General features: G+C 36.3%; 1 protein-coding gene across 3 annotated transcripts; it reads right to left on the bottom strand.

Annotated features, from left to right (window-relative positions):
* Positions 1-1256: 1256 nt before the first annotated feature.
* Positions 1257-18613, bottom strand: adam28 (ADAM metallopeptidase domain 28). 3 transcript variants are annotated; one of them, XM_073860948.1, is made up of 23 exons: positions 18220-18613; positions 17643-17829; positions 16529-16617; positions 15380-15453; positions 15113-15191; positions 13971-14047; positions 13487-13682; positions 13232-13294; positions 12927-12998; positions 10843-11012; positions 10591-10672; positions 10061-10191; positions 9050-9227; positions 6178-6267; positions 5899-6094; positions 5711-5813; positions 5468-5624; positions 5279-5359; positions 5030-5120; positions 4848-4950; positions 4673-4767; positions 2457-2539; positions 1257-2300 (listed from the first exon to the last, which is right to left on the bottom strand). In XM_073860948.1, exons 2-23 carry the CDS (start codon positions 17701-17703, stop codon positions 2262-2264), a joined length of 2310 nt encoding a protein of 769 aa, XP_073717049.1. In that variant the 5' UTR covers positions 17704-17829; positions 18220-18613; the 3' UTR covers positions 1257-2261. The 3 variants fall into 3 exon arrangements, with proteins under 3 accessions (XP_073717049.1, XP_073717048.1, XP_073717050.1); XM_073860947.1 differs by lacking the exon at positions 18220-18613 and having other exon boundaries at positions 17643-17952; XM_073860949.1 differs by lacking the exon at positions 18220-18613 and having other exon boundaries at positions 4673-4764; positions 17643-17942.
* Positions 18614-20054: the final 1441 nt, after the last annotated feature.

Below are 20054 nucleotides of genomic sequence, written 5' to 3' on the forward strand. Positions count from 1 at the left end.
TTTTATTTTTGTAGTGAGTAACTTTTATTTAGTTACTCTGTGGCACTGTGGTAGTGATATGGACCTATGACACGGGTGACCTGGGTTCGATTCCCCCTCAAGGCAATATATTTTTTAAAACTAGGTTACAGTAAGGGTATTATACTGTAAAAACATGTACAGTTATGGTACTGTCATGGAGCAGTTACAGTAAGTCACTGGCAACACGTTGCTAGTGAGTTACCTCATATATACAATAAGAGGTCTAACAGTGTGGGGTGCTTTTCAAAGAAAAGCTGGTGTTTTTTTCTGCGCTGATATGAAGCGGATATGAAGCAAAGGTATTTGATAAACATATAATACGCTCTGAGAATATTTGTTCATTATCTCAAACCTGGCTGAAAACGACACCGGACACTGACTTGCAACTTTTTGTCAGAAGACTGCTTGCTTTTTTGTGCTTTGGTTGCTGTGATACTTCTGCTTTGCTTATCAGTCATTGAACGATACGCCGATTGGTTGTTGTGACTTTAACCCGCCCCTCCTCCACTGTGATTGGGCAGCTCAGCTCGTCAAAGTTGAATATTTTTCACCTTTTGGCGCTGAGCGCGGAAAAAACGCAAAGCGCTGGCTTTCAGCACAAAAAAAACCCTGCTGCTGGCTTTTTTGAAAAGCGCTCCCCTTTTATTGAAAACAATAAAAAAAATATGCCGGTGTAAAAACTTTGGTGTGCACACCCCCGAAGTTCAAATACAATCACAGCAGTGAATAATACATCTTCAATTGTTATCTTTATAAACATTCTGTATGGTAATATCAATAGACCCTTTTACTGTTTGTACACGATGATGTGGCAACGTATGCGTGCGCAGTTTGGCAACGGAAGTATGGCAAGAATCGGCAGTAAAGCAACACAGACAGAGAAAGTTATTTTAATAATACGTTGACATATCAACTTTTTCAACACAGCTACCAGATCCGTGTACTATAGTGGAGTGGATAGAAGACGTTAGCAGATTACCAAATATAAAGTGGCCAGATACATATATATGTATTAGTATATTATATTAGTGCAACCAAATGCAACAATCAGACATTTTGATGCTGGGAAACCGTTTTAATAAACTTTCTGAGTTGCTAACACGTTAGAACCAATGGGGAACAACACCACTTCTGTTGCCAAAATACGCGTGCATTGGTCTATTGAACCATAAAAACATAATCCCGCAGTTTGTAGCATTATGTTTGTGTTTCTATAAAAACTAAAACCACATTGATGACACAAAATTAAAATTTTAATAGAAACACTGTTTAGTGTTGGATTGGCAAATCATAAAATTTATCATTACAGAAGTCAGGTTCATTTACAAAAAAACTGTACATATTCACATAAAAAACATATCAAAAAAGTATAAAAATGAAAAAAAAAAACACAAATAAATGTCTTTCTGAGACTCAAAGACGATCTTCTGCATGCTGTAAAAGCATCATTAAAATGTCTTCTTTCTTTAAAGAACTTTTTTTTGAAAATATGCTCATTTGGAATCCATTCAGCTGATCTCCGGGTCTAGCGCTACCCCCCCCAGCACAGTTCAGCACAACCCACAGAATCCGACTAGACCACCAGCACCGTGCCTTAAAAATAACCAAAGAGTTTCGTTATTTTTCCTATTTTAAAAAAAATTGACTCTTCTGTAGTTACATTGTGAAAATTAAAAGATGTGATTTTCTAGGCAGATATGGCTAGAAACTATACTCTCATTCTGGCGTAATAATCAATGACTTTGCTGCCGTAACATGGCTGCAGGAGGCGCAGTGATATGACGCAGCAGACGAAAATAGTCCCAGTAGTATCTTTTAATAGCAGGGGACTATTTTCGGGCACTACGTAATATCATTGTGCCTACAGAAAAGTCAAGTTTTAAATAGAAAAAACGAAACTGGTTACTTTTTATGCACAATGCCAATAGACCAATCAGACTCTATGGATCGTGCCAAGCCACGCCAAAAGTAATAGCGCCAGACCCGGAGATAAGCTGAATGGATTCCAAAACGGCAAGAATCAAATGTTTACCTCAAGGGAGCTGGAAAATGAGCATATTTTCAAAAAAAAGTGGAGCGTCCCTTTAAACCTGTGAAGTATTCCCGGAGAGACTTGATGTCTTGAAATGGTTAAGCCTCTGTATGTCTGTTTCAAACACTTGTAATAATTCTGCAGAATCTGAATTGAATGACTATCTAAAGTGCTTGTGCTATGCATGTAGTTTGACAGACGCTAGACATCACACCCTTGGAGGAGCAGGAGGAGGAGGTCTGAGGGCCTAAGGAAGAAAGAGGTCAGATGTTACAGATGTTTTTGCTGATTTAACTTTTAAATTGTTGAATAATCCTTGCTGCCCAAACATGAACCCAGTTGCGTTGAATACTGATTCAAATGTTAAATCTCACATCCTGCAGAGTTCAGGGTGTTACAGTACCTGTCGGGCTGTTCTGAAGTCATCATGTACAGGTTTGGATGGAATTGAGACAGGTGGAGGTGGAGGAGGAGCTGAAGGCTTGATTATCTAAAACAATATTATAAATATGCTGTTATGATCGCATATCGTATAATCTTTATTCATTGGTCATATATCATATAAGCAGGATAAGTGTTTAAGGACATGTAATGATACTCATAAAGTATCCAGACCTTCTTTACTTCAATTTTGTTATGTTGCAGCCTGATACTATAATCATTTAAATTCTTCTGATAAATAGATAGATACAATAGATAGATAGATAGACAGACAGATAGATACGATAGATAGATAGATACGATTGATAGATAGATACGATCGATCGATAGATAGATACGATCGATAGATAGATACGATCGATAGATAGATACGATCGATAGATAGATACGATCGATAGATAGATAGATACGATCGATAGATAGATACGATCGATCGATAGATAGATAGATAGATAGATAGATAGATAGATAGATAGATAGATAGATAGATAGATGGACAGACAGATAAGATAGATAGATGGACAGACAGATAAGATAGACAGACAGATAAGATAGACAGACAGATAAGATAGACAGACAGATAGATACGATACGATAGATAGATAGATAGACAGACAGATAGACAGACAGACAGACAGATAGATAGATAGATAAGATAGACAGACAGACAGATAGATAAGATAGACAGACAGATAGATACGATAGACAGACAGATAGATACGATAGATAGACAGACAGATAGATACGATAGATAGACAGACAGATAGATACGATAGATAGACAGACAGATAGATACGATAGATAGATAGACAGACAGATAGATAGATAGATAGATAGATAGATAGATAGATAGACAGACAGACAGACAGACAGACAGACAGACAGATAAGATAGACAGACAGATAGATACGATAGACAGATAGATACGATAAACAGACAGATAGATACGATAGATAGACGGACAGATAGATACGATAGATAGATAGACAGACAGACAGACAGACAGACAGACAGACAGACGGATAGATAAGATGGACAGACAGATAGATAAGATAGACAGACAGATAGATAAGATAGACAGACAGATAGATAAGATAGACAGACAGATAGATAAGATAGACAGACAGATAGATACAATAGATATACAGACAGACAGACAGACAGACAGACAGACAGACAGACAGACAGACAGACAGATAAGATAGATAGACAGATAGATACGATAAACAGACAGATAGATACGATAGATAGACGGACAGATAGATACGATAGATAGACGGACAGATAGATACGATAGATAGACGGACAGATAGATACGATAGATAGATAGACAGACAGATAGATAGATAGATAGATAGATAGATAGATAGATAGACAGACAGACAGACAGACAGACAGATAAGATAGACGGACAGATAGATAAGATAGACGGACAGATAGATACGATAGACGGACAGATAGATACGATAGACAGACAGATAGATACGATAGATAGATACTAATAGATAGATAGATAGATACAGATAGATAGATAGATACAGATAGATAGATAGATAGATACAGATAGATAGATAGATAAATACAGATAGATAGATACAGATAGATAGATAGATAGATACAGATAGATAGATAGATAAATACAGATAGATGGATAGATAGATACAGATAGATAGATAGATACATATAGATCGATAGATAGATCGATAGATAGATAGATAGATAGATAGATACAGATAGATAGATACAGATAGATAGATACAGATAGATAGATACAGATAGATAGATACAGATAGATAGATAGATACAGATAGATAGATAGATAGATAGATAGATAGATAGATAGATAGATAGATAGATAGATACAGATTGATAGATAGATACAGATTGATAGATAGATACAGATTGATAGATAGATACAGATTGATAGATAGATAGATACGATCGATAGATACGATCGATAGATAGATACGATCGATAGATAGATACGATAGATAGATAGATAGATAGATAGATAGATAGATAGATAGATAGATAGATAGATAGATAGATAGATAGATAGATAGATAGATAGATAGATAGATAGATAGATAGATAGATAGATAGACAGACAGACAGACAGACAGACAGACAGATAGATAGACGGACAGACAGACAGATAGATGGATAAATAGATTTTGTTTATTGCTGTTGGTTTCAGGTCAGGCGTCATCAGTCTCTGTTGGCTGTAGCTGGGAATGTCGACTACATGAGCTTTCCCATGGGTTGGAAGGCTACTAAAAAGCAATGGCATTCATTTAGTTTGTTTTATCCACATAGTATTACACACGTATGAGTTAGTTGTCTGCACTCATACCTAGTTGGTCTTCTCTGTCTCCGTTTGAACAGGAAGACGCCCAGCCCAATCAGAATGATCCCAACCAGTAGACAGACAATCACAGCGATGGCTATTTTTGCAGCTGAAAGTGCAAACAGTGCAAGTCAGTGTTAAATAGCAAAACTGATGTTTTGAAAGCATTCGCTGTATAGTAGTACTACCTGGAGACAAGCCTTCACTTGATACTGGTGTATCACAGTCTGGTGGCAACCAACCAGGCTCACATCTGCACTGCAGTCTGTGATCACACACCTGTAATGTACACACACTCACGCTTAGCCTAATGCATGTAACATATGCATGTACGATGCAATGACTGCTTTAACATCAAAGGTTTAATTGTTAAGTTATATTACTAGGGAGAATGTGTACATTTTTTAAAAAGTAGCATACAGTATTTAAAGTATTACCCCATGTCCTTTGCACTTGGCTGAGCAGTTGGTTGCTTTGTAAGCCGTCTCTAAGTCAACACACTCATTCTGGCTGCAAACCTGAGATAAATGGACATGGATTGGAAAATTGTTGTCTGATGCTTAAAAAAAACTACCTTATATATTACAATTGTAATGAATTTGATGTGTACTGGAAATGGCTCTTACCCTCCCATCCTCACATTTGGTGCCAGTGTCAACTTGTCCATAATCTTCGTCAGGGTTGCTGTAGAAAGTGGCTTTACAATTTTTGAATTGTGCCTGGCGTCCGTAATTGGGATTTCCATTGCCATTTTCACAGAAAAGTTTTCCACACATGATATCTCTAGAGAAATTATTATTGGATGAAACAGTCATACCTTTAGTTATCTGCATGGATTAATGGATGGAAAGAAGAATGTGAAATCTTACTGTTTCTGGCATCCAATATATTGATCAGCAGTGCGCTTGCAGTAGGCATAGTACTGCGCTCTTGTGTTTTGGTCGTAGCAATATTTTTGACCCACTGTGGCAGCTTTAGTTAACAAAGCAGAAGCGTTAATAATTTAACCAAAATCAAATTTTAGTTGCATTATGGACGGACTAAGTGGCATACTCACTCGGACCCCACATTTTAACGCACTGGTCTTCTTTTAACGGACACTGTCCGTTATAGCAGTAGCCTTTTTCATTCAGACAAGGGAGTCCATTGACTGTAAAGACATCTTCAGGACATTCAGCTGATTTTCCACTGCAGTACTCGGGTAGATCGCACTCATTGTTTACCGGACGACACATATGTGACGGTGACATTATCTGAGAAATTAAAAATGTATTTACATATAGCAGTGTAGGTGTATAAAATTTTGCATACTTGCTCTACTTGATTCAGATCTTACCTTACAACTGTCACAACATTCTCCCGCTGCACATTGTGAGCCCTCTGACAATTTGCAGGTGGTCGCATTGCAGCATGGGTTTGTACACTCCTACACAAAAAGACAAAGATTAGCTGTCTTGAAATAACAACATCTATTTAGTTTTCCACATTTGTTTATATATGTGAACACATTGGGTGTGTGCATAATAAATGGTCTTCTTTTGTTTTGGTTCTTAGAATTTGGAGAGGTTTTTTGGGAAGTAGTTCACTTGTCAAAGCAAGCAGCCCATCCTGTTTTATTTAATCCATATGAGTGCATGTATACACAAATCTGCACACATGTCATGTCTGTTTACCAGATTTCACAGAGCACCACAAGAATTTGTATATTGCGTATCTTATCTCAAAACATCACGTCTGGTGTTATTTTCTTGTTAAAGAATGCAAGCTCAAAACATTCCTGTCGAGAATTGCCTATACTTGTCTTATGAAAGAAAATATTTGGATTCATCATGTTGTATCTCCAATACTTCTAAACTTTTCATAATATGTCCACAATTAACATGTAAGTAAATATGCAATAATTAAAGTGCAACATTAAAAACGAGTGCTTAATCTTCAAATCAGAAGTAGGGCTGAAAGTAACGATTATTTTTATAATCGATTAATCAGACAATATTTTTTTCCATTAATCAACCTTATTGGATTAAAAACATTTATTTAATACGATTTTCCCCTTATTATAGCTAAATAAGGCACTAAATTAGCGGATTCGCATGTAGAAGTGTTCGTTAAAATTGCAAAAGCCACACACTAACTAAGTTTTACTAATATAATTTTTAGTGCTGGGTGTGTATTTATATATACATAATAATTACACACAGCACACACTCATCTATTATGCAAGAAATTTTTTTATTTTATTTTGTATGGGATTAATCGTGATTAATCTTTGCCCAGCACTAATAATTTTACTTTTTTACTTTAAGTTTGTGCAGCTTTTAAATTGTAAAACATCTTTAAATGTCAAAATATAAAATAATTAGTCTTCAGGGATGTGCTGGTGAATACATTTAGTCACAGATTATTAAACTCATTTAATCTTAAACTTGGATCTTGATGAAATTTATATAAACCGTTAATAACAAAATGAATAAGCCATATGATATGAAAGTGATATGCATGGGTTGTTACAGTAATAAAAACTTCCCATTTACTTTAAAATGGATGCTTGTGGTTCTTTACACTTTTATGAAAACCCAACAACAATGAAACAAATATAATATCACTTATGTTAAAGGACGAAATGAAACCTTTATTAACCAGTTTTTTTGTGCTTTTGCTTCCGTCATTGTCCTGTCAGGGTTGCCAGATCCGTGTAAAAAACATCCCAATGGCTATTTAAAAAGCAACTATTATGTGATTCACAAAGTGTAAGTGTGTATTAGTACATGTCAACGATATGCAAACGTTAAAATCCCAAAGTAAAAAATGACGCAAGCTATTGTTTGCAACGCAATTCTCTTTTCTTGGACTACAACAAACACACGGATTGTAAACCACAGTTTACTTCCTGGGCCTGTTGACGTGGACATGACGGTCATTATCATAATTCCGCCTGCTTCTGAAATACAGCCTGTGGTCTATGTTTTCATATTTAAAGAATTAACTACTGACTAAACCATGACTCAAACACGAATTTTGTGCTGTGCAGAGTAGCGCTTGCTGTTTGTCGATTTTACAATCACAAATGCAACATGATTTTAATGTTTTAGTATCATTACCTTACAAATCTGTTATGTCCTGCTGAAGCCGCACAGGTAAAGTTGATCAATCAACTTGATCATCTGCATTTTCTGGCTCAGATTTGGCTCAGATTAATAAGGTAGACGATATTAACTCGCAAAATCGCGTTGTGAGCTAATCTTCAAAACATGGTAAGGAGCTTCACATTTCCGAAAGACGACAGAGGTATTCAGGCCAATCACAACGTACTGCTAAGCTGGCCAATCAGGGACACTTGTCAGAAAACAATGAGCTTTATAACAAATCAGAGTGTTTGAGGAAGGCAGTGATATCTTGAGCAACAAAAATGTATGGTATGTGAAAAATTATGTGTTTTTTGAACCATAAACCACGTGAACACATAGTATTATAACAAATATACAAAATAACGTTGCTTTTAGTAACGAAATAGGTGCTCTTTAAAACTTTCCCAATGACTATTCACATCCCAAATACCAACAACTAATGAACCAAATCCTTCCATCTCTAACACACAGAATAACATCAACCTGCGGAAACGGTTTAAAGTATCCCAATTCAGAAGACCTGGCAACACTGCTCTGTTTTTTAAGCAAGCTGTTTGTGCAGGTGAGAAGGAGAAGTGCCTGATAAACGTACAGCTGCCGTTGAATGGAGAAAAATTGCCTGACTTTAACTATAAGCGCACAGCTTGTGCTATATGAAGCAAATTTGTGTCCGCGCTGTCCAACAGTGCTGGAGCATGTGATGTCACATTGATACGTTACAATGAATTTCATTATCAATGATTTTAGCGATTAGTTGTTGCAGCCCTAATCTGAAGATTATTGCAGGGTTTTCAATACCATTCTGAAAATGTATTTTTCGTTTGTGAGAAAAATCACGGATCGCAGTTGCATTTCTTTGCAACGATATTATTAAATATAACTCTGATTGTGTTTGGCTGAAAGAAGAAATTCATTTATACCTAGGGACACTTAAGTAAAGCATGGGCTAAATATAGGCCATGCTTGCCCATTTGTTGGGTTAAATTAACAACCCAACTTATTTTAGCCCAACATTTTTTATATTTTCTCTCAGCCGCTATAGGCAATATGTCAGTTTTCATGATCTCCAATCCTGTTTACCTGCAATGTTCCACAATCACATTCTTCTCCTTTCTCCACAAACCCATTACCACACACTGCAGGCTGAATCAAATCTTTGGCTTTGGGCACATTTAGAAGACATTCTGGGTTTTTGGTGTTCAAGTACTGCTCAAAGTTTCCAGTACTACAGCTGCTGAAGTGTTGAGGGATGACATAGCTGAGAGAGATGAATTGGTGATATACGATTCAAGGCTCTCTGAAAACTCATGGTCAACCACAGTGTTGGTTACATACAGTGGCGGCCGGTGACTTCTTTTTCGAGGCCACACAATGCAAATCTTGACAAAACATGTATTTAGCTCGTCATGTCAAGATCATGTGAACCTATGTGCATCACGCATCATGTCAAAATAAGTGAATGCGGTAGAGGCTTCGAAGCGGTTTATGATAAAGGAGACCCAGATACTCGCTTAATTACATGTGTAATCAGAGTTTAAAGGGTCACTCCACTTTTTTTGAAAATATGCTCATTTTCCAGCTCCTCTGGAGTTGAACATTTGATTTTTGTTGTTTTGGAGTCCGTTCGGCTGATCTCCGGGTCTGGCTGTAGCACTTTTGGCATAGCTTAGTATGATCTAATTAGACCATTTGACAGGTCTTAGTACACGATGTAACTACAGAAGAGTCAAGTTTTAAATAGGAAAAATATCGAAACTCTTTGGTTATTTTTGAGCACGATGCTAATGGTCTAATCAGTTTCAATGGATTATGCTAAGCTATGCTAAAAGTGGTACCGCTTGACCTGAAGATCAGCTGAATGGATTCCAAAAAGGTAAATATCAAATGTTTAACTCTTGGGGTGCTGGAAAATGAGTATATTTTCAAAAAAAGTGGAGTGTCCCTTTAATGTTAAGTTTCTTTTAATTCGCGCCCCTCGTAAGAGAAGTCACCAGGTGCCACTGGTTACATAAAATAAAAACACATTGACATAAATGTATCGATTTATAAATTAAGTTTTGTTTTGGATCTCTGTGATTGCCTTGGATGTACCTGAGAGCGGGTGTCATGATGCAGGTTTTTTCAGTACAGCTGCAGATGTTGGTGTCATGGTTCATGCCAAGATTGTGACCCATCTCATGGGCCATTGTAGCACCAACAGCTATGGCCCTTGCATTATGATCCTGTGAGGTTGGAAAGGAAAAATGTGTTATAAAAAGTCACAAATAATTTTTTAGTCAAGACTCTGACTGACTATGAATTTACAGAAACTGTAAAGGGGTGGTTTCCTGGACAGAATTAAAAGCTTAGAACAAGGAAGTGCGACATTTAACACAATAAACCACAATTAACCAAACAAGAACTTTTATTATGCAAACACACCATATATGGAGAGAGTGTGGTGGGTAGTTGTGGTGTCTGCTTCCTTAGTAATACACAAACACATTTTCCTTTCCTATGCTTCCTCTGCTATGTTGAAATCACTTTTTTCTGTACATTTTAATTTTTTGCTAACATTGCATTCGCATGATTGGTGGGGTGATCTATTTTCCCCAATAATATGTTTATGACTTTTGAATCACCTGTATAATCCCCGTTGAAAGACCTCCACACGCAGTTGCAATGTAAGCTAGGCCCACAGTCGCTCCATCAAAATCAATAGCACTGAGAGACAACAAAAATCAATTTTTAATCTTGCAACCTGTCCGACTGGATTACATTCGGAAAATGAGGCGTAATTATTATCTTTTAATTATGCTTTGAAAGCTTTTAAATCAACTAAGCAGATCAAAGAGATGTTTTAAACTGATTCTGTGCTTTATATCTTAGCTGACCTGAGAAGTTGGGCATTGTCATGGCGTCGTCTTTTCATGAGATCACTGTTCCTCCACTTGCTAAAGCCATCCAAGGTTGCTCCAGCAACAGAGGATACGGCAATCTTATCGGTGTCTGTCCACACTTCCAACCCAGTCAGAGCCACAAATGTTTGGATTTCTTTATAAGCCTGCATAGCCAGTAGAAACAGTTTTGGTTAGTTATGTAGATGTGTACTGTGAGGTCCAGCTTGTGCAAATGCTTATGCATCCCATGTTTCTAACACTGTTAACGAAAAAAAAAGGTCAAAAAGGATACAGCCCCAGTGACAGCTGGGGTACATATTTTAACAATTTTTTCTGACAGTGTAAAAAAACAATATTTAAAGGAAAACACCAATATTTTACTATGTTCTTACCTCAACTTAGACAAATTAATACTTACCTATTTTTTTTTAATGCGTGCACTTTTAATCTTTGTACAGCGCATTATGATGTGTTTGCATTTAACCTTGGCCCATTCATTCCTATGGCTCCAAACAGGAATGAATTTAGAAGCCACCAAACACTTCCATGTTTTCCCTATTTAAAGACTGTTACATGAGTAGTTGCACGAGTAAGTATAGAGACAGAGCGCAGCACGTCATAATTAGAAGAACTGCACCCACTACAGGGAAACGTAGTCGGCGATCCACTTTTTTCTCCTTAACTCTTTCCCCGCCATTGACGAGTTATCTCGTCGTCAATTAAGAGAAAACGCTTCCCTGCCAATAACAAGAATTTCCGGCTTTCCGCAATACCGCTATTATCTTATCGCTATTACTGCAACTTTTACAACCCAGAAGTAACGCCTCACGTGAAAGAGAAAGAACTCTGTGTATGTTTTAAAGATTGCTCTGGTTCTGATCTCTATCAAAAGTCCTTTGCAAAAATTTAATTATCTCAGCTTTTTGCTGAAAAAGTGGTGTTTTTGAAAAAACATACCCATATTTGAGATGTGATAAAAAGAGAACTAATAAAGGTAGGATGAAACAGTTATTTTTTTTGAAAGCAGAGGGTCTGTTATTTCACTTGATATATTGTATGTTTATATATTTAAAGAAGAACATTTTCTGGAAGGCATTAAACTTTTGTGAAAATCATGAAAAATGCTGGTGCTGGCTAGCAACGTTTTTCAAAATGCTGACAGGGAAAGAGTTAAAGGCTGAGTTTTACGGCTCGACAGCTTATAAAAACTTATTTCTTGGTTTTATGCCTTGTTAGCTGTACACCTTGTCACATGGCAGCTTTTAGGCATTATTCTGTTTTTAAGTTTTATCTGTAAATAAGTTTTTATAAGCTGTTGACCCCAAAAATCGAGCATTTAAAGACACAAAAGTGAAAACAAGCAACTTTTCATAGTGCTCCTATTAGAAGAAGCGCACCAACTAGAGGCAAACGTAGTCAGTGATCCACTTTTTTCTCCTTAAAGGCTGGGTTTTACGGCTCGACAGCTTATAAAAACTTATTTCTGTTTTTTTTTGGCTTGTTAGCTGTACATCTTGTCACAAAGCAGCTTTTAGGCATTATTCTGTTTTTTGTTATAAGCCAGAAATGACAAGGAGGCAGCCTCTCGCCTTACAAAGTCAATGGAGACGGTTGGATTGTTCCCCTCCAGTGGGCGTGGCTTTCAAATTTGCATAACTGCCATAGGAATGAATGGGGCTAGGCTAAATGCTTACACATTCAAGAAGCGGTGGTGTTTTCCTTAAATCACAGACCATAGTTTCTCAACCAGGGGGCTGGGGCCACATATTTCCAAGGGAGCCTCAAGATGGTTTAAATGTATTTAAAAAAAATAAAATAAGCTAAAACAACCAGACATCAATATATTTCTTATTTTTATATTTTATTTAGAATGGGGGCTTCAAATATTGTTGTGGGCAACGGAACGGAGGGGGGGGGGGGGGCTTGAAGTAAGTAAAAAAAGTTGAGAACCACTGCTTTAAATGGTTTTCTGTATCTGTTGGGTTTGTCCATATTGTACGCAACAATGGGTTGAAACATCTCAGCATTTATTTTTAGAGTGTTTTAACTGCATGTACAGAATGATCTCAGTGACTCACATTATTGATGAAGTTGATGATTTCAAATATCCTGTTTCTCAACTTGTTGAGATCGCTGTCCATTTTTTTGAACTGTGGGAACAATAGTAACAGGATGAATCATTCATGGAACATAACGCATAAAACTATCTGACACACCGGAAATTCTCTCAGAGATTTGAACGCATCGACAAATTTCTAAACAGAAAGTGCTGCATAAGCATGTATTCTGGCAAACCAGTGATTTATAAAGGTTAAATAATTCATTTATAAGAAATTTTTTTTGGTATTGTTGTTTGTCGCAATCTTGTACTTCTCATTCTTACCGCCCTGTTGTCGGCCACAACGAACAACTCAATGTACTTTTGTTGCTGGAACAAAGTTGGGCCCTAAACAGGAAAAGCATAATAATTATGTTGTTAAAACATTTCAACACTTTGATTTATTATGATTTAAGATTAATTTGAGACATTTTGTACTTCCTGTTTGCTGTAATTTTCACTCGTCATCAAATATTTATCCGACATTACCCAGTGTCCCCGATTACTATTAAAATATTGTTAATAAACATGCAAACGTACTGAGGAACGAGAACGTGATTTGCTGATGCGTGGAGGAGTGCCATCCTGACTCTCATCCCAACTAGTGTTGGTGACTCCACAAACTGCAGGTTTGTCCTCTTTTATGTCCTCATACTTAAAGACGGCGTGGTCGCCGTCAGTGTTTTCAGATAATGGCTCAATCAGAAACCTCTGCTCCGCTGTCTGGAAATATCCTCTGTGAAAACACGATATATTAATGTGATTCTAATGTGTAATGTGTTGTAAGAAAACAACATGTGATTGTTACTTTCATCTATGTAGCAACAAAGGGTAGGCCTATTGCATTGCTGTAATTACACAAAATGAAAAAACACACAACGGAAATAGTATACTGACAATTATATTCTTCTTATAGTTAGATCATTCAAATATTTGAATACTGTTAAAAATGTGTAGAAATGGTGCACTACAGAAAACAATTTGTGATATTTATAAATTCCAGAAGAAATTATTGAAGTTTTACCGTAGTCCATCACAGGTGCTCATGCTAACCGATGAGTCGCTGTCATTCACTATTTTCCCATGATAGTAACATAAATCCTGTTAAAGGGAAAGAGAATAAAATCATAATCTCTCACATTTCTTTGCATAATATGTGTAATAAAAACATACCATATAGCCTACAGTTTGCAGTACTGTGCAAAAGTCTTAGGCCACCATGCCACATTTCGATTAGTTTTTCTGCAATGTTATAGTGATCATATATAATTGTTTCTTAGTCTCTTTATAGAATACATCCAGAAAATACAAGAAATGTGTATATAGTATTAAAACTGTATAAAAATGTAAACTGAAGTTTTTAGGGTAAACTCCCCTTCCACTTGAGCAATAGCAGGAAACTGCAGGATCTCTTAAACCTAAATAAAATTAAAGGCGGAGTGCACAATGTTTGAAAAACGCTTTGGAAAAGGAGATGGGCCGACTACCAAAACACACTTATAGCCAATCAGCAGTAAGGAGCGTATCTACTAACTGACATCCTTGCCGGATTGCGAGTGTGTGGGGCTGGTCTTTTAAAAGAAGGTCCAGATTATATTGGGGTAGGGGCGTGTTTGTTTAGGTGATTTCAAATATCAACATTGGCTTTCAAACATCGTGCACTCCACCTTTAAATCCTAAATTCAAATTTTAAAGAAATTCGTCTTTTTAGTTCATTCTGCTAAAAACGCTCAAGATGTGTTTAGTCCTGCAAATTTATTTTTTTATTTTTTTGTACATATTTCCTGTATTTTCTGTATGTATCTTAATAAAATAGATTGAAAAATAAATATGGATGGGCATTAAAACTTCTAAAACAACAAGTCTGGTGGGGGTGGCCTAGACTTTTGCGCAGTACTGTATATTACTCAAATATGTTTTCAAAATGTTTGTGCCCCCCCCCCCAAAGAAAATGTATGACATGAAACATTCTAAAACTTTAAATTTGAATTAAACAAAACAAATTAAATTATACAATGTAGTACTGTTGGTTATTAGTCTTTTCTTTTAATTACACAGAACTTTTGATAAATTAATGTATTTTATAAAATGTCATAAAACTGGGGCCCCCTGGCACAATCTTCTGGTCCCCAGGTTAAGAACTACTGTAGTCCCTATATCACGTACCAGATCCTCAGGCGTGGTTGTGACAAGAGTCCCATCTTCAGTGTAGTGACTCTCACTGTACTCATCTGTCAGTAGACCACTGTTGAGTAACACACATAAGTCCCAACAAAAGTCATTGTATAATGTGTAAACAACAGTGTTTGTGTAATGCCTGTTGCTTTGTATGGGACATAAAGGAAGTTTTTGCGGGTTGCTATATTTGTAAACTTGCATAACTGTACATCACAAGATATTTTATAAAAGTGATGACAAAGATGAGACTCTTACTCATTTCTCTGAAGATGCATTTCAATGTCTCTACCACCCACTGTCATAGCGTATTTCATTGTGTCAGGTCTTGACTGCAAGAAACAGAAACTAATTCAGTTTTATACAAAAAAGAATAGATAGATCACTCTTTAAACAAATTGTGCTAAATAGCACTAAAAGTGGTTCACTAGCTCATAGGGGAACCATTTTAAGTGCCATATAGCACCTGCACTCTATGGCTGGATTATTTGTGACCCATAATGGGTAAATATTGGACAAAACACATGCCGGGTTAAAAACTGACCCAAATGCTGGGTTATTTTAACCAAACTGCTGGGTTATTATACCCCATGGTTGCATAACAACAACCTAACATTGGGTCATTTTGACCCAGAATGGGGTAATTTTAACCCAGCATGTGTTCTGTCCAATATTTACCCATTATGGGTCAAAAATAACCCAGCCATTTTAGAGTTTGTGTAGAACCATATTGTGCTATGTAGAACCATATATGATGCTATATCAGCCCCGTATAGTTCTTCATCACTGAAAAAAATGATTCATTGAATTTACTCAATTTTTTTAAGGTAAGTGGTTGCAATCAATTTATTTAAGCTACATTTAAACAAAAAAGATTAGTAAAGTAAAATAAAATATAAAACTTTTGTTTAAATGTAGCTTAAATAAATTGATTGCAACCACTTACCTTAAAAAAATTGAGTAAATTGCTTTATAGGTGCTATAGCACTAAAAATTATTAGGAGCTTTAAATGCTATTTAGCACCAATTGTTTTTAGAGTATAGTGACCCAAATAATGGGTTGTTTTAACCTAGTCTCAGCCTCAGACGTCACGCCCACAAACTGGGTCTGGCTATGCGAGACTAGTTTTAACCCAACTGTTGGGTTTCAACATGGTTGATTAACAATAACCCAGCAGTTGGATTAAAACAACCCATTATTTGTGTCATTTTAACCCAGAAATGTGTTCTGTCCTATAGTTACCCAGCCCTGGGTTGAATATTTTTTAGAGTGTATAGATAGATAGATAGATAGATAGATAGATAGATAGATAGATAGATAGATAGATAGATAGATAGATAGATAGATAGATAGATAGATAGATAGATAGATAGATAGATAGATAGATAGATAGATAGATAACTTACATTTAAGTCTCTTTTTTGCAGGTCATGTATCCTGATTGGTCGAACCACATCATAAACCTTTATTCCATCAATCTTAGAAATGTGACTAACTACAGCAGGTAAGACGTAGAGAGAGAGATAGATTAGAGACACTGACTCTTGGAAAACAGGTGAAAGTGCATTGGATTTACATGCCCGAATAATCCCATATGCTTCCATATTTTTCAACGAATACACATTCATTAATTTAGGTGCCAGTTGCCAACCAATAATCTTACAGTACATATCACATTTCTGTCATTTTAAGATGTAGGCAGAGTATAAACATAATGTATATATATATATGTTTTTTGACAAAGTTTTTGTTAAAGCTTTAAAGAAAATTTAGTCGCTTTCTTATTTGCCTTTCAAAAAACAGCACACGCTCTTTTTAAATGGCTGTAACATGTGTGGTAGAAACTGAAACATTAACAATGTTTGTAGTTAATGTTTATCCGGACATAACAGTGGCTCCATGTTCTAGTTTACTTTTCCAAACAATAGATAAGATCTCAGAGAAATGAAAATGATATCAGTTTTTTAACTTTAGAAAAAATAACATTCTGAACTCAACAGGTGCACTCATATTCAGTGTGAGTCACGGTGTAGCGTCAGTTTAACAATAACACTGAATTAGTCTCAAAACATTTACAATGACACTAAAGTAAGGCGTGCTCATTGCTTTTGAAACTACTGCATGCATTGAGCACACCCGCGCTACAGTGTTACCAGTGCATTATGACGTTTTTAAATTATAATATTTTTGTTAGTATTAAATGTATGTAATAATAGTACTATATATTAAATGTCCAAACACAAATACTCTACACTACACATATATATAAACAAACATGATATCTGTACTGAAATAACAAATTCACACATTTCTCCACTCTTATAATATCATTCTACAACCTGAAGCTATACTACAATACAGTAACATTTTTAAATGGTAACATTACTTCAAAAGTGACTGAAGTGTCTCTTCAACCTGTGTCAGTACAAGTCAGCCATAGCTGTTAAGAGTCTATAGCAGTCTAGAGATCAGTTTAACGGTCATTGTTAAGCAGAGCCACTGGTATATCCAGTATCTTACCTGAGGGATCAAATGAAAGACTCAGAGTGAAGATCCACAACATGAGATGTTGCCCTGCCATTGTCTCTGTGCAAAACAGCTGATACAGTATCGGTCAGTTAGGCGTAGGTTACGTCCAATGTGTTGATCACCTGGACTGTGATGTAGGCCACACCTTACCCAGGGAAGTCTAGGAGCTATACATGGACTTTCAGGAAATACGAGAGAGGTATAAAAGAGTTGTGACCTGCTTGAACACGCCTCTAAATGTGTGTCAGAAGAAAGAAGGAAACATGCGGGCGGGTTGTGATGTAATGATACTTGCTTGGTAAGGCCAAAGTGCTGTAAGAAGAGTCACGTTCCAGATTTGGAATTTTGTTTGACTGGTGCTAAAACAGTGATTTAAGCAGTAGTCATGCATAGATTGCTTTATATATCATATGTTTTTTATTATTATTAATTTAACTTTTATTATTTCAACCGACATCTACAGTACAATCACATATCAGACACATACACCTTTATTTTTACGAGGGTACTATAGTGGGTAAAATCAAATTTTCTACTCTAAAGAATGAGGAAATAAATCCAGCCATACCTCAAAGAGAAGCTCTTCACTTGCTGTTGTTGTTATTTCACATGAGCATTCACTAGGAAGCATGCAGAAGTGGTCTGTCTGTTGGTTGTTGCTCATCATTTCTTCTCCTTATTTTCAGTCTTTGAGATTTCACACATTCTGACAGTCTCAAAATGCAGAGCCATGCAAGAAAACTAATATGGTGAGCCAAAATAGAATATGCTTTCTGCAGTGTAATATCCTCACTCACTGAAATTCATTCTTGATTTTATTCTAAAACACAAGGTCAAGTAAAAGACAATAATGCAGTTACTGTGTTCGTCCTGAATCCTCAAACAAAGCTATTGTTCAGTTGGTGGAACGGAAAAGGCATGCAGTGTCCGGTATGGTTTGTGTGTCCTCTTCCCTCCCCTCTTGCCTCCTTCTTCTCTCTGTCCATTCATGGACTATATGCCATTTCTCAGCTTTGCAAATGATTCAAAATCGTATGTGTAGGATTCATGAATTAAAGGGACATTCCACTTTTTTTGAAAACGTGCTCATTTCCCAGCTCCCCTGGAGTTCAACATTTGATTCTTACCGTTTTGAAATCCATTCAGCTGATCTCCGGGTCTGGTGCTAGCACTTTTAGCATAGCTTAGCACAATCCATTGAATCTGATTAGACCGTTAGCATTGCGCTAAAAAATAACGAAAAGAATATTTGAAACTTGACTCTTCTGTAGTTACATCGTGTACTAAGAACGACAGAAAATTAAAAGTTGGGATTTTCTAGGCAGATATGGTTAGGAACTCTCATTCTGGCGTAATAATCAAAGACTTTGCTGATGTAACATGGCTGCAGCAGGCGTAGTGATATTACTGTACGCACTGCCTGAAAATTGTCCCCTGCCATTGAAAGTAACCAAGGGGACTATTTTCGGGCAGTGTGTTATATCACTACGCCTGCTGCAGCCATTTTTAGCGCAATGCTAATGGTCTAATCAGATTCAATGGATTGTGCTAAGCTATGCTAAAAGTGCTAGCACCAGACCCAGAGATCAGCTAAATGGATTTCAAAACGGTGAGAATCAAATGTTTAAGCTCTGGGGGAGCTTGAAGATGAGCATATTTTCAAAAAAGTGGAATCTCCCTTTAAGATCTGTCAAAGCTGGCTTTGTAAATAACACTTTAAAAATAAAGGTGCTTCACCATGCCATAGAAAAACCTTTTTTGGTTAAATGGTTTCATAAAGAACTATTAACATCCAAAGAGCCTTTTTGGTTACACCAAAGGATTTTTTGGGATGAATAAAGGTTCTCCAGATTATAAAAAAGGTATAAAAAGAAATGGTTCCTTGAAGAACCTAAAATGGTTCTTCTATGGCATTGCTGTAGGGAACCTTTTAAGCACCTTTATTTTTAAAGTGTAGGAATAAAAAACTGTAAACTGTGCATATGATAAGGATTGTAATTGCTTAATCAAGTTATGCATACATTCTTAAAATGAAATGTGCTTCCCAATGCCATAGATTTTTTTTTTTTTTTGGCTTAATGGTTCCATAAAGAACCTTAACCATCTAAATAACCTTTTTGTTTAAAAAATGGTAATTTGTGGTGAAAAAGTTTATAAGGAGCTAATGAAGAAAGAATCTTTGACTGAATGGTCAGAAATGATTCTTCTATGGCATCACTGGGTACATGAGTGTACATGATGTGCTTGTTAACTGAGATTTTGTTTAGACAAAACCTGTTGCTTCAGGCAAAAAACAGGCAGATCATAAAGTGTCTGAATTCCTGACAGCATTAATAGATAAAGAAACAGTACTATTACTCCTTTAAAAAGCGAAATGTTAGACAAAGCTATCGTGCATAAGAT

The sequence above is a fragment of the Misgurnus anguillicaudatus genome, chromosome 22, assembly GCF_027580225.2.
Source record: "Misgurnus anguillicaudatus chromosome 22, ASM2758022v2, whole genome shotgun sequence".
NCBI classification, from domain to species: domain Eukaryota; kingdom Metazoa; phylum Chordata; class Actinopteri; order Cypriniformes; family Cobitidae; genus Misgurnus; species Misgurnus anguillicaudatus.